Genomic DNA, 12894 nt, shown 5'->3' on the forward strand with positions numbered 1-12894 from the left:
CCCGATGTGGGGCTTGAACTCACAAACTGTGAGATCATGACCTGAACTGAAGTCAGCGCTCAACTGACTGAGCTACCCAGGTGCCCTGTCTTTTTTTTTTTTTTAAGTAAGCTTTATGCCCAATGTGGGGCTTAAGTCATGACACCAAGATCAAGAGTCACATGCTCTACCAAATGAGCCAGCCAGATGGACCTAGTGAGTTTTGATAATGTCATGTTTGAGGAAAGCAAGACCAGGGTCCTTGAGGGTCCTCTCAGTTGGCTGATTTGAGATCGGGGTTATTTGGGTCCTTGCCTGCTCAGGGTTCCTTTCCACTGCACAAGAAGCAGGGTCTTTGGGCTCATTCCAGGCAACCACAACTTGAACTCTTTATTCTCCCAAGGTCCTCCCTAGCAGCCAGTTTTGGATATCTAGAAACAACTTCCTCCTCCAACATTTATCTTCAATGGAATGGTGGAAGAGGAAACACAAAAATCAGGTATTATGAAAGGTATTCTAACAGACTCTGCCCTGCCAAGAAGACTTTCGTTTTCTATGATATCTGCCTAGATTTTTAATCTGAAAATATCATTTCCAGTTATCCTTTGACTGTGGCCTTGGGCCCACGACTCAGTTGAGTACTGACTGTACAACTCTTAACAACTTGAAGTGTTTCATTATTACACGTTGCGCTGGATACATATCGACGGACTCTTGCTTAATAGTCCTCATCACAGTATCTTGGCAAATAATTCCCCTGAGCTCAAAAGAAGATGTTTTGCATGTGCCATCAGTCTTACTTCACCAGAGCTTGAATTTTAGTTTGTTGCAGGGTAGTAGTAGGTAAGTAAATGTTGCTAAGAAAACTGTAGGAAATTTTCTACCTGTTTTTCTTTTGCTCCATCTCTTCATTTTTATCTGGAGTAATGTCATGATTTTGGTTTCCACTTGAAAGTCATCATCTTTAAAAAACTGCTATACAGCAGGTTGGCTAATTTGCTTAATAAGAAAATACTTCACCAATGGAAAAAATATCAAGATTAATGGATAATGATACCTTCTACTATAGAAGATTTTTCTTAAAAAAATTTTTTTTAATGTTTATTTTTGAGAGAGAGAGAGAGACAGACAGACAGACATAGCGTGAGCGGGGAAGGGGCACAGAGACAGGGAGGCACAGAATCTGAAGCAGGCTCCAGGCTCTGAGCTGTCAGCACAGAGCCTGATGTGGGGCTCGAATTCACGAACTGTGAGATTATGACCTGAGCTGAAGTTGGGCACTTAACCGACTGAGCCACCCAGGTGCACCAATTTTTCTTAAAAAAATTTTTTTTTAATGTTTGTTTATTTTTAAGAGAAAGAGCATGAGCAGGGGAGGGGCAGAGAGAGAGATGGAGACACAGAGACCAAAGCAGACTTCAGGCTCTGAGCTGTCAGCACAGAGCTTGAGGAAGGGCTCAAACCCACAAGCTGTGAGGTCATGACCTGAGCTGAAGTTGGATGCCCAACCGACTGAGCCACCCAGGCACCCCTAAGATATTTTTCTCTTTAACAGGTCTAAGAATACTGTAAAGTCAGTTAAGTGTCTGACTCTTGGTCTCAGCTCATGTCTTGATCTCAGAGTTGTGAGTTCAAGCCCCACGTTGGGCTCCACGCTGGGCATGAAGTCTACTTAAAAAAATGTCTATATCTATATATATATCTATATCCATATCTATACCTATATCAAATACATCACCTATCTACATATATCTATAGACATGTACAGATATATAGAGAAGTCTAAGAACATTAAGCTAAAGAAATATGTGTCTAAAGGTTCCAGGTTATCTAAGCAAAAGCACCCCGTATGGGTTTTGGCTGAAGCCATGCTTTCTTATCCTCTCTGTACAGATACCCATGCTGAAGCCTAGCATGGGGCTGGACAGCAGATGACTGCATCAGGGGCACAGTAGATATAAAGCACTTTCCAAACTGCACAGGTGCTAACACAAACTGTCATACACGGACTGGAATAAGACAGCACCACTGCTTTATCAAACTCCTAACTGTAACATTTCCCCAAATACAGCCCTCTGCTGTCTATTCCTCTCACATCCACTCCTGATGGTTGCATGATTCACTTCCCAAGTTCACTTCCACAACTCAAATATTTCTATTTTGCGTTTCTCTTTGCCTCAAATTCAACAGACCCAAAATAACACCAATCTCAATCTTCGAGTTGGATGAGATCCCAGGGGACATCCAATTTTGACTTTCATGGCTACATGAATAGCATTTATGAAGCTTCCAAGAGGGGTTCTCTAATCTCTCCTTTTACGGCTCTGCTCTAGGGAACTCCTCTCTTCCCAGAGCAGCCATTTTTGGTACTTTGCTTCCAATACCCATTCTCTGTCCACGTTTTCCCAGCCAGGAAATATCGTCCTCTTTCCAGTTCCCAAACCCCCGTTAAGTCAGCACCATCTGATGACTCCCCAAACCCTTCATTTCTAATCAAGTACAGGAGAGGTCAGGCCTACAGCTCCCTCTCCTCGCCCCACAATTCCTAGCATGTAATGGGTCATCAATAATTCATGGATGATTGACACTTAAAATCTATCAAGAGTTCAACCTTAGCAAACGAGGGTTTCTTACTTTGAATCTTGTGCTTCATGTGATGTTTTTGACCAAACAGCCAGATGAGAATTATATCGTGTTAATCATAAATTAGAAATAAAACTGCAGTTCATTAGCAGATGAAATGATAATCGCTTATCGTTTGTACATCATTTAAAGACTCCCATGGAGAGAAGAGTGCTGTGTGCACTGGGAAGTGACATTTCAGAGACATTTTGGTAAAAATGACCCAGCCTACAGGAGAGGGCTCATTCTTTTAAATTTCTCAGATTCCTCTTATCTTTTACTGTGTAGACCGAGTCTAGCTTTTCTAAAGTAAATTATCTTTTTTGTTACACCAGTGATGCAAGCACCTTAAAATTTCATTAAACATGCAAACATTGAACCTCTGGCAGCCAATTTTGTCTTATTTTCAAATAATTTCAGACGGATGGATAGAAATAGGGGATATTTTACATACCATTTCCTTATATTCCTGCAAAAAGAATTATGCCTAAAAATTAGTTATGGGTAGTTCAGTAAAGCCCAGATTCCTTTCTGATCCAAGGGCTAGCATTAGAAGAAATAACTTAAGAGCTACACAAGTGAATCACAAGTTATTACACCGACTTTCCAAGAGCTGTGTTGCAGCGAAAACTGCTAAAAGCAGGATTAACTTCTGTCGTTCAGAAGCTGGCATACAGAAACTCAGTGGGGCAGGCGAATTCCTCTCACTTCTCATCCTTCACTTGGAAGCCCAGCAAGTTAAAGACGTGCATAATTAAGTTATTTGAGGACTGCTACTTCCCAGAGGACACACGGAGGTAGAAAGCAATCTAAAGGACAAGGAAGATTATCCTCTCCTGTTTAAATCTTTAACAAGGAACTACCAAAAAAAAAAAAAAAAAAAAAAAAAAGAACAAACCAGATACTCAAAAGCAAGTACATGTAAATGCATGTTTCCAGCAGCATATTCACAATAGTCAAGAGGTGGAAACAGCTCAAGTGTCCATCAACAGACAAATGGATAGACAGATAATGGTATGTACAATGGGATATTATTCCACCACAAAAGGAAAAAAAAATAGTACATGCTATAAGGTAGATGGACTTTGAAAATACTACGTTAGGTGAAATAAGCCAGACACAAAATGTCGCGTATCCTAGGATTCCATCTCTAGGAAATATCCAAATAGATAAATCCACAGAGACAGATGGTGGTGGTGAGGGTCTGGGGGTGGGAGTGGGGTGGGGGGGGATAGGGAGAAACTGCTTAATGGTAAGGAATTTTACTTTGGAATGATAGAATTGTTCTGGAACTAAAGAGAATAGTGGTTGTCCAACAACACTGGGAATGTACTAAATGGCAGTGAATTGTTCACTTTCAAACGGTTAAAAAATAAAAACAACTCAAATCTTAAAAACAGACTCTTGCCTCTAGGAGCCTCTCCACTGTAGTTTACACTTACCTTGCACACCATGGATGTCTTTGCTCCGAGCCTAGCAGCTTGGACACACTGGTTGGCACCTTTCCCTCCAAAGCCAATAAAAAACTTATGTCCATGAATGGTTTCACCAGTTTTGGGCAAACGAGAAGTAAGGCTATCATAATTTAAAAAGAGAAGGAAAAAAAGGCACATTGGTAACTGCAATCACTTTAAGTTCTTCAGAAGAGAGAAGGAAGGTTCTCTGAAGGAGCTCTAGTCTTAGCAATCAGAAGCAGAGATTATCTTTTCCTTTAAGGTAACATTCAGGGCGCCTGGGTGGCTCAGTCGGTTCGGTGTCTGACTTCAGCTCACGTCATGATCTCATGGTTCATGAGTTCAAGACCCACACTGGGTTCTCTGCTGTCAGCGCAGAGCCCGCTTCAGATCCTCTGTCTCCCTCTCTCCCTGCCCCTCCCCTGGCTTGCACTCCCTCTGTCTTTCTCTCTCAAAAATAAACAAACATAAAAAAGCGATAGCACTCAGTGGTTGGCATCACCTTCTAGAACGCATCTGCTGACGGGATTCTTTACTTCCCTACAGTCCCACAGCCACGCTACTGAAGCTCCACTTCAGATGACAGTTCCTAGTGTCTGTACTGCATCAGGGGTGTTCGTAGGTGCCTTTGTTTTCCATGATGGGGAGCTTCTGGAGGGAGGTAACTTCAGATTCCTGCTTCTCAGTGCCCCCAGCACAGACCTTAATTCACCATGGGACTTGATAAATGAGACCAAGTTAATGTGTGTTTCTGTACAGATAGATCTGGTCACTTTAACAAGAGGTAGGAAGTGTAGCAGGATTCTGGTACCCATGTTCAGGACCTACGGAGAAGGAGGAAGTTTCAATTCTAGGCACTAAGGAATCACACTTGTTTCCTTGCAGGTGGGGTGGGAGTGGGGCATTTCAGTGACAGGATCAGGTGTTAGCCCCAGTCCCTCTTGTTTACCGCCCATTTCATGTACTGACTCAAAAACAGCATCTATTAAAAAACAAAAACAAAAAACGGAGTCTGAAGAACCTAGTTTAAAATTTTTACTATAGGAAATTTCAAACATACAAAACTAGAGAAAACAGTATATTAACTTCTCTACCCCCATGCACTCATCACCCAGATTCAACTATTGTCAATTCCTAGCCAATCTTGTTTCCGTCTGCACTTTTAGGGACTTCTCCAAGAGCTAAGGATTTTTTTACTGACCTGTTACTGCCTAATGAGGGTAGTACTAAAGGAGACAAAAAGTCAGGGTAAAAGGTTTTCTCTAGGATATGATTTTCGTAACATCAAAGTGGAAAATGTGAAGAAACAAATCTTTGAAGGACAGAAGACTTGAGAATGGAAAGAGCCCTTGGTATAAGGGCAAGTGAAGAAGATGGGCACCAGTGGCACGAGGACCGGGCGGCCACAAAGAAGTGGGCTAGTCGGACCAGATGGGAGGATGGCAGGTGTGACCGAAAAGGTTAATTAGCTTTAGATGGGAAAGAAAGGCCAAGAGAGCAGTTCACGACAGTAAGTCAATTGAGAACCTACTCTGTCCTGGCAGATTTGTAATTTATATTCATTTCCCACCTACGCTGTGATCTTTCTGAAACCAGTTCTTATTCCTAATTATAGAGTAACAGAACAATGCCAATTCCTACAGGTCACTAACAGCCTGTTTGCGATGGAATGACTGATGGCTAATGCCAAGAACACGTGACTGTGTCGAGAACGACCAAGTTCAACCTGTGCACCTCCTTTATGTGGTTCTAAAAAATCTCAATAAACTGGGCTAAATGACTCCATTCCCAAGCAGTGCAGTGTCAAATATGGTTATTTGAGATTCAAAAGAGACTCATCAATAATTTGAAAACATTCTATTCCACTCCTCCCCTTTCAATTCTATTTTTATCTCCTATTCTAAATGCATTTATAGTACTGATGAAAAAAATCCATCTACAAGGTTCACTTCTGAAAAAGGTACTCAATCAAGAGAAAAATGGTTTTAATGTAATGTTATTATCCTGTCATTTAATTTAGCAATGACAAGTGATGATGAGATTTTGATTTGCATCAGAAATCTTAAACATTTTAGGATTCTGTTATGAACAGGCAATGATGAGTAATCTGTGCGACTGAGTATGTGAATTCTTGGCTTATTGATGCTGCTACAAACAACATCCATAACAACCTCAAAAAGAAAAAAAAAATATCCCATGTGGCTAAAAACAGGCAAATAACTTAATTAGTAAGACTGTCGGTAAAGAAACTTAAGATTTCCACTATATTCGTAGTTAGATCTGGGTCACAATTCACTGGTTTGAATCAGGTATATTTTTTTATTATTGACTGTGGGAAATCATGAAAAAATACCAGCAGATGAATATTGGGATGTATATATATGGGACGGAGGAGTGAAATCGGGGGTACAGTGTGTATGTGTTTGACGTGAGAGCAGATGGCTGGGATTTAAACTCCTTTCTAAACAACTTATATTAACACAAGCACTGTACTAATTTAGCCATCACTGAAATTTCTCACTCCTTTGGAACCCTACCCTTTTCTTTCCGCATCTATGCCCTACTCTTCTTTCTTTCTTCCTTTAACTGTGGACTTTCCCTGTGTGAGGACAAGGACCAAGTCTGTCATGTTCTCCATTTTATCCGGAGGGCTCGCCACTTAGCATGGGGCTGATAAAATATTTGACTGAGTGAGGGGCACCTGGGTGGCGCAGTCGGTTGGGCGTCCGACTTCAGCCAGGTCACGATCTCGCGGTCCGTGAGTTCGAGCCCCGCGTCAGGCTCTGGGCTGATGGCTCAGAGCCTGGAGCCTGTTTCCGATTCTGTGTCTCCCTCTCTCTCTGCCCCTCCCCCGTTCATGCTCTGTCTCTGTCTGTCCCAAAAATAAATAAAAAACGTTGAAAAAAAAAAAAATTAAAAAAAAAAATATTTGACTGAGTGAATTTTTAAAAGAGTTTTCCCTTGTCTCTGAAGGGTGGCAGGAAATGCCACCCCAAAATACGACTGGGGGACAAGACATGCTGCCCAAATACGCCACTTCGGTATATTGATTATGTTGAGTGGTAGGCACGTGAAAAGTAGTAAATGGAGGGAGAGGCTTTCTCTGAACTGCCCTTATCTGCCTACAGACCAGTCCCCCGAAAGGACTCAATGGCCATGAATCCCCTCCCCAGGAGTTTCATCCACCAGCAAGGATGGACTCCTGTCACAAGAGAGGAGGCTAGAAGTCAACATCACACCCAGATAAACGTTGTCACAAATGTTGTCTTATCTATTTGTTCTACTGAGGGCTAGTTCGTCTTTCCTAAGCCATTTGCTCTCCCCCTAAGAAGCCTCCTTCCTTCCTCCCCCTTTCCTATTAAGAATCCTAAATTCCTAATCGCCTTGGGGAGTTACTCATTTTCCTCTGGGTATTTCCCATGTATACCTGGGGGATGCAGGCCAGTAAACTTGTTTTTCTCCTGTTAATCTTTTATTCCTGGGGTCTCAGCCAAGAACTGAGAAGGGTAGAGGGAAAATTATTTTTCCTCCCCTACATCTCTTTTCTGTCTCCTCTGTGTAGCATCCATTCTTACTTCTGAACTGCGGACGTGGAGGTGTTGATGAAAGGGAAGGAGACCGGCAGGGATGTTCAATTGTCTGGCAATGACAATTTCATGTTCTACCAGACCTCGCCCACTGCATTCCCAATATTAGCAGCCACTCCTGTCCTCTAAGCAGGAACTGAAACTAGAACTCATAGTATCATTCCTTCATTCATGCATTCATTCAACAAATGTTCTATTTAAAAAAAAAATCTTTTTTAGATTTATTTATTTTTGAGAGACAGAGCACAAGTGGGGGATGGGCAGAGAGAAAAGGAGACACAGAATCCGAGCTGTCAGCACCGAGCCCGACGCAGGGCTCGAACTCATGAACCGCGAGATCATGACCTGAGCTGAAGTCGGAAGCTCAATCGACGGAGCCACCCCGGCACCCCTCAACAAATGTTCTGTTGGTATTTTCCAGTATACGTCTACAGCACAAAATCAACTTGCTGACAATGTAGTAAGACCTAACCCTGATGCAAGTAATACATGAGTGAAAACAAACAAACAAAAACCTGTCGGAGCACGAGGTTAGTATGATCTGATTCATGTTTGTTTGTTTTTTTAGATCAAATTGGCTTTATTAAGCGATTCATGAATCAGGGCAGCATCTAGCAAGTAGAGGGGACCTCCCCAACTCACGATTTTTTAAAATAAAAAGATGTATGTACATGTTCTTACAGGATATGTAAATGCGCAGAAAATGAAGTGTTAATGACAAGCATCCATGAAAAGGGTGGAGAGAGGGAGCAAAAGTTCATGTTTTACTTTATATACTTCAACAGAGAGGTATGTGCAACAAGAATATATCTGTGCATTATGGGAGGCCACTGGTTACTACTTCAGATTCATCTGGCCTCCCTGCATCCCTGCCACCACTTCTTCCTGGGCTCCCGCTGGCTTCTTGCGGGTGCCACCTGCCCAACTGAGCCTTGCCCAATGCCAGTCTTTCCATTCCAGAGGTTTCTGTTTCTTTGTTATGGTTCCTCAGGCTGTCCCGCAGCATCGAGCGACCAGTTGAACACATCAGGTATCTTTGTACAGGCTTTTCTTGCTCCCTGGATTACAGGCCCGCACAGTTTATGTGCACTGAAGCCTTTGTCTCGTGCCCTTTCTCTTGAACCCAGACTAAGACAGTTTACTGCTTATTTTTTTAAGGGTAAACGAACTGGAGTGGAAAGCACTAGAAAGTTAGTTACAGTTGCCGATAGGCAGAAACATTTCTGAGTTATAAATCCTCATTTACCTTGGATTAGGCTTTCCTCTCTCTTATGAAATATCATGAAATTAAGGTCTGGTTCAAGAAAGGATCTACACAAGGCACCATCCCCTCGATGAAAGCATTGCTATGATTCGCCCCAATTCAAACATAAGGTTTAGCAGGGCGCCAAAGACAAATTAAATTGCTCAAAGGAAACTAAAGAGGGAGCAGTACTGGTAGTTAATACACCATTGCTACCATTTAAAAATTAAGAACGGTGTATTTCTGAATGCGGGAGAAAACCCAAACAGAGAAAACCAGTCATAAGAAATATATTTGAATTTAAAACAAATTAGTAGCTTTAAAAATGTCACATTCTAAAGTTGCACAGGAGAAAACACTGCTAACTGTTCAGAGATGGCCCCTCAGTCTTCTGGGCCTTGAGAGGCCATGAGGTTAGAGCTTCGTTGTGCAAGGCAGCAGGCCTGAGCCGCTTACTGATGTATTACCTTTGACAGCTTTTCCCTCTTTGAACCAGCTTCTTCTCTTGCAAAACAGGTTTAATAATACTTGTCAACTCCTTAAATGCCTGGGTTTTGTGCTCTGAGTTATTTCACTGACAGGTGTTATCAGAACAACTAATCAATTGCTTTTAGCTTCTTGACAATGATGTGTTTGTTAGATTCTCAGAGATGATTCATACCAAGGGAAGGAATGACCTAGTGAAACAGGGATGAGAAGTCTTTTGACCAAAGAGGTCACCCTATCCGGGCTCCAGCCAAAAGTCAAGGAATATGTCGCTTTTTGGCTTTTTTCGTTCCATCCTTTCGTCTTTTGGCTGCAAGCTTCTGACACACTGGATGCCTCTATCTCTATAATGGGGAATTGTACTATTATTGCCCAATTAAAATTCATTATTTATTATTCCTACTGCCTGTATTCTTCAACCGTATCTGTTCTTCTCAGCATTTGTGTGGGTCACATTTACAGAAATGAGAGTCATTTCCAAACCAACTTAGTGATATCTCTTTCCAGCTCTGTAAAAAGAACTTAGCCTCCCAACTAAAACTTCATTATGTGGTTCCCAACCCTAAATTTGTAGACAAAGGGCTTATTTAAGGGAATGAAAGCTGAATTATGCTTGAAACTGGTTTTTTTTTTTTTTTTTTTTTTTTTTTTTTTTAACTGATTTTGGCTACTAATCCTATCTTTTCCTGGTAAACCAGTCTGTGGCTAAAAAGTAGTTTTGCCTGAAGATGTAACTGTTCTTGAACGTATAGGATACATATGAAGAATATTGGCCACAAGTGGCCAGCCTTCCAGAATGTCATATTCTTGAACCTTATTTATTTAAATTTTGCTGACGTGTGACAAAGTGTGCCAGGTACTAGGAGAACCAATGAAGAGAGTATGGTCTCCTGTGTTCTGGTCTTGTGTGGCTTCCTTCCTTCCCGTCTCTGCTCAGATGTTTCCTCCTCAGAGAGGTCTTCCCACACCACCTTACAGGAGATGTCCCCATTCCCAAGTTTTGTTAAGTACATATTCATTCTGACAAAGAATACTATGTTCCTGGATCAGAGACCCAGCTTTTTAATTATTCACAATTACATTAGTTCTCCGTGTCCCAATCTCCCCCAGGGTGACACGAGAGGAACTTCCAAATGATGAATTATTGGGAGTCTATATAGGAGCCCATACAGCTGCTGTCCCTCCTCCCCCCTGGGGTGGGGGAGGGGGAGAGGGAGAAAACACGACCTAGTGACCTTTGCATCTTAACGTAAATGGATCCTCTCAGGGGGAGCAGGGAGGTCTCTAGATTTACAGTCCCCAGAATGTAAATAAATGTGTCCAAGGGAGAAGTCCCTAAATCTCCCCAGAGGTCTCGGACTTGCAAGGTTTGTTTGCCATTCAAACATTCTTTAATCCTGGCGCTAGAGAGCTTTGCTCAGAAAGTCCCGATCACGCAGAGATGTGAGAACATTTATGGAGCATTGATTTCCAACGATTTTCTTCAGATCAGTATCACTATCTGACATTATAATACTCATTGATTTCTTTCCCCTTTCCCTATCTTGTTTTGGATTAGCTGTATTCTACTTCATACTCACTACCGATGTGTTAACTCTCTTTTGTCTATTTTTAAAAAGATTTTAAAGTAATCTCTACACCCAACGTGGGGCTCAAACTTACTACTCTGAGATGCTTAGGAGTTGCATGCTCTCTACCACCTGGGCCAGCCAGGAGCCCCTCCCGTTTTTCTGTTTTTAGAAGTGACAATGAGCATCTTTCAACTTATCACAGCTTATTTTCAAACATTACTATACCACTTCACTTACAAGTGTAATTTACTTTACGATTGTATTTTTTCATTTCTCTTCCTATCCTTTGTGCTATTATTGTTACATATTTTACTTCTATATTATACAAACCTTACAATACTGTTATTTTTGCTTAAACTATCAATTGCCTTTAAAGAAATTAAGAAATAGAAGTTAAGTCTTTGTATTTGCCATTTCTGGGCTCTTCATTCCTTTGGGTAGATCTGAGTTAACATCTAGTATCATTTTGGTTCCACCTAAAGAACTTCAATACTTTTTGCAGTGTGAGTTTCTGGTGATAAGTTCTCTCAGCTATTGTTTTTCTGTCTTTATTTCCCCTTCATATCAGAAAGATACAGAATTCTATGTAGATTATTTTTGAAGCACTTTAGATTTTTTTTTTTTTTGTGGCTTGCATTGTTTCTGACAAGAAGTCTGCATTCAATCTTTGTCCCCTTACATATGTAATGTCTGTTTCGGAGACTTAAGAGTTTCTAATTGGTTTGCAGGAATGTGATTACAATGTGCTTTGTTGTTTACAGTATGCTTATCCTGCTTGGGGTTCATTGAAATTCTTAGATCTATATATTTATAATTTTCATGAAATTTGAAAAAAATTCAGCCATTATGTCTTCAAATATTGTTTAGTGCCTCACCCACTCTTACTCTTAGACTCCAATTACACAAATGACAGATTCCTTGTCTCAAATCACAAAGGCTCTGTGCATTTTGGTCATTTTCTTCTCTATGCTTCAATTTAGAGGCTATCTCTTACTATCTTCAAGTATACTGATCCTTTTGTAATGTCTACTCTGCTGATAAGCCCATCAAAAGAATTTTTCATTTCTTAAACTTCCATTTGGTTCTTTTATACATCTTCCACTTTTCTCCTCACCGTATTTGTGTTTTTCTTTAAATCACTGAGCATTTTATAATGGTTCTTTTAAAATCCCTTTCTGCTAATTCCACCATCCCTGCCATTTCTGCAGGTCAATTTTGATTTTTTTTCCCCCTTGGTTATGGATTACATTTTCTTGATTCTTTGCATGACTATTGATTTTTGATTGGAGGCTGAATATTTCAAAGGTTACACTGTTGAGTGTCTTAATTCTGTTGTATTTTTCCAAAGGGTTGAACTTTGTTTTTTTGGGCATCTAAATAATTTGTGGATCTGTTTGATCCTTTAAGGATTGTTTTTGTGATTTATTAGAAAGAGTTTAGAGTAGCCTTTACTTTAGGGCACGTTTACCCCTTAAGTTGTGGTCCTTCTGGGATCTCTACTGAATGCTCCAGGGGTTCAATAATGTTTCTGGCTGAATAGAATGTGATACCTGGGAAATGTTCAGCTTAGAGCTCTCCAGTAGTGGCCTGGCTTTGTGGAGTTTCTATGTATGTCCATTTAGTATTTAGACTCAAGGGGACTCCTATGCAGATTTCTGGACCTTTCCCCGATTAGCTCCTTCCTCACTAGTGCATGTTCCCTCAAATTCTAGCTACCTTAGTCTCCCTAAACTATGAAATCCATTTTCTCACCTCACTGATATTTGCCATGCTTTCCCCGGGTTTCTTCTCTCTGTGCCATGGTCAGCAATGTGCCTCCAGGACTCACCAGTTTGTTTCCTTTCTCTTCTGGATAACACGCCTGCTGTCCAATATCCAGCTGCTTCATAGATCTTGTCCCTTATATACCCCATTTTCTAGTTGTTTATGGTGGGAAGGTTAAGTCTGGTACT

At 41.0% G+C, this 12894-nt stretch overlaps 1 protein-coding gene and 1 long non-coding RNA gene across 7 annotated transcripts in view; one reads left to right on the plus strand and one right to left on the minus strand.

The window, feature by feature from the left end:
* LOC131484556 (uncharacterized) overlaps positions 1-6718 on the plus strand; it is a 66978-nt gene extending 60260 nt beyond the window's left edge. Inside the window, exon 9 of the long non-coding RNA XR_009248300.1 lies at positions 5671-6718. This is a non-coding gene — a long non-coding RNA (uncharacterized LOC131484556). The remainder of the gene's footprint in view (positions 1-5670) is intronic.
* Positions 1-12894, minus strand: part of RBKS (ribokinase) — a 93140-nt gene that overhangs the window by 72320 nt on the left and 7926 nt on the right. For 2 of the 6 annotated variants that reach the window (XM_058682906.1, XM_058682905.1), the window contains exon 2: positions 4044-4176. The exons of the other annotated variants lie outside the window; for them this stretch is intronic. In XM_058682906.1, coding sequence (XP_058538889.1) covers positions 4044-4176 — 133 coding nt within the window. The remainder of the gene's footprint in view (positions 1-4043; positions 4177-12894) is intronic. 6 annotated transcript variants of the gene reach the window in all.

Source organism: Neofelis nebulosa, chromosome 9 (assembly GCF_028018385.1).
Source record: "Neofelis nebulosa isolate mNeoNeb1 chromosome 9, mNeoNeb1.pri, whole genome shotgun sequence".
Taxonomy (NCBI): Eukaryota; Metazoa; Chordata; class Mammalia; order Carnivora; family Felidae; genus Neofelis; species Neofelis nebulosa.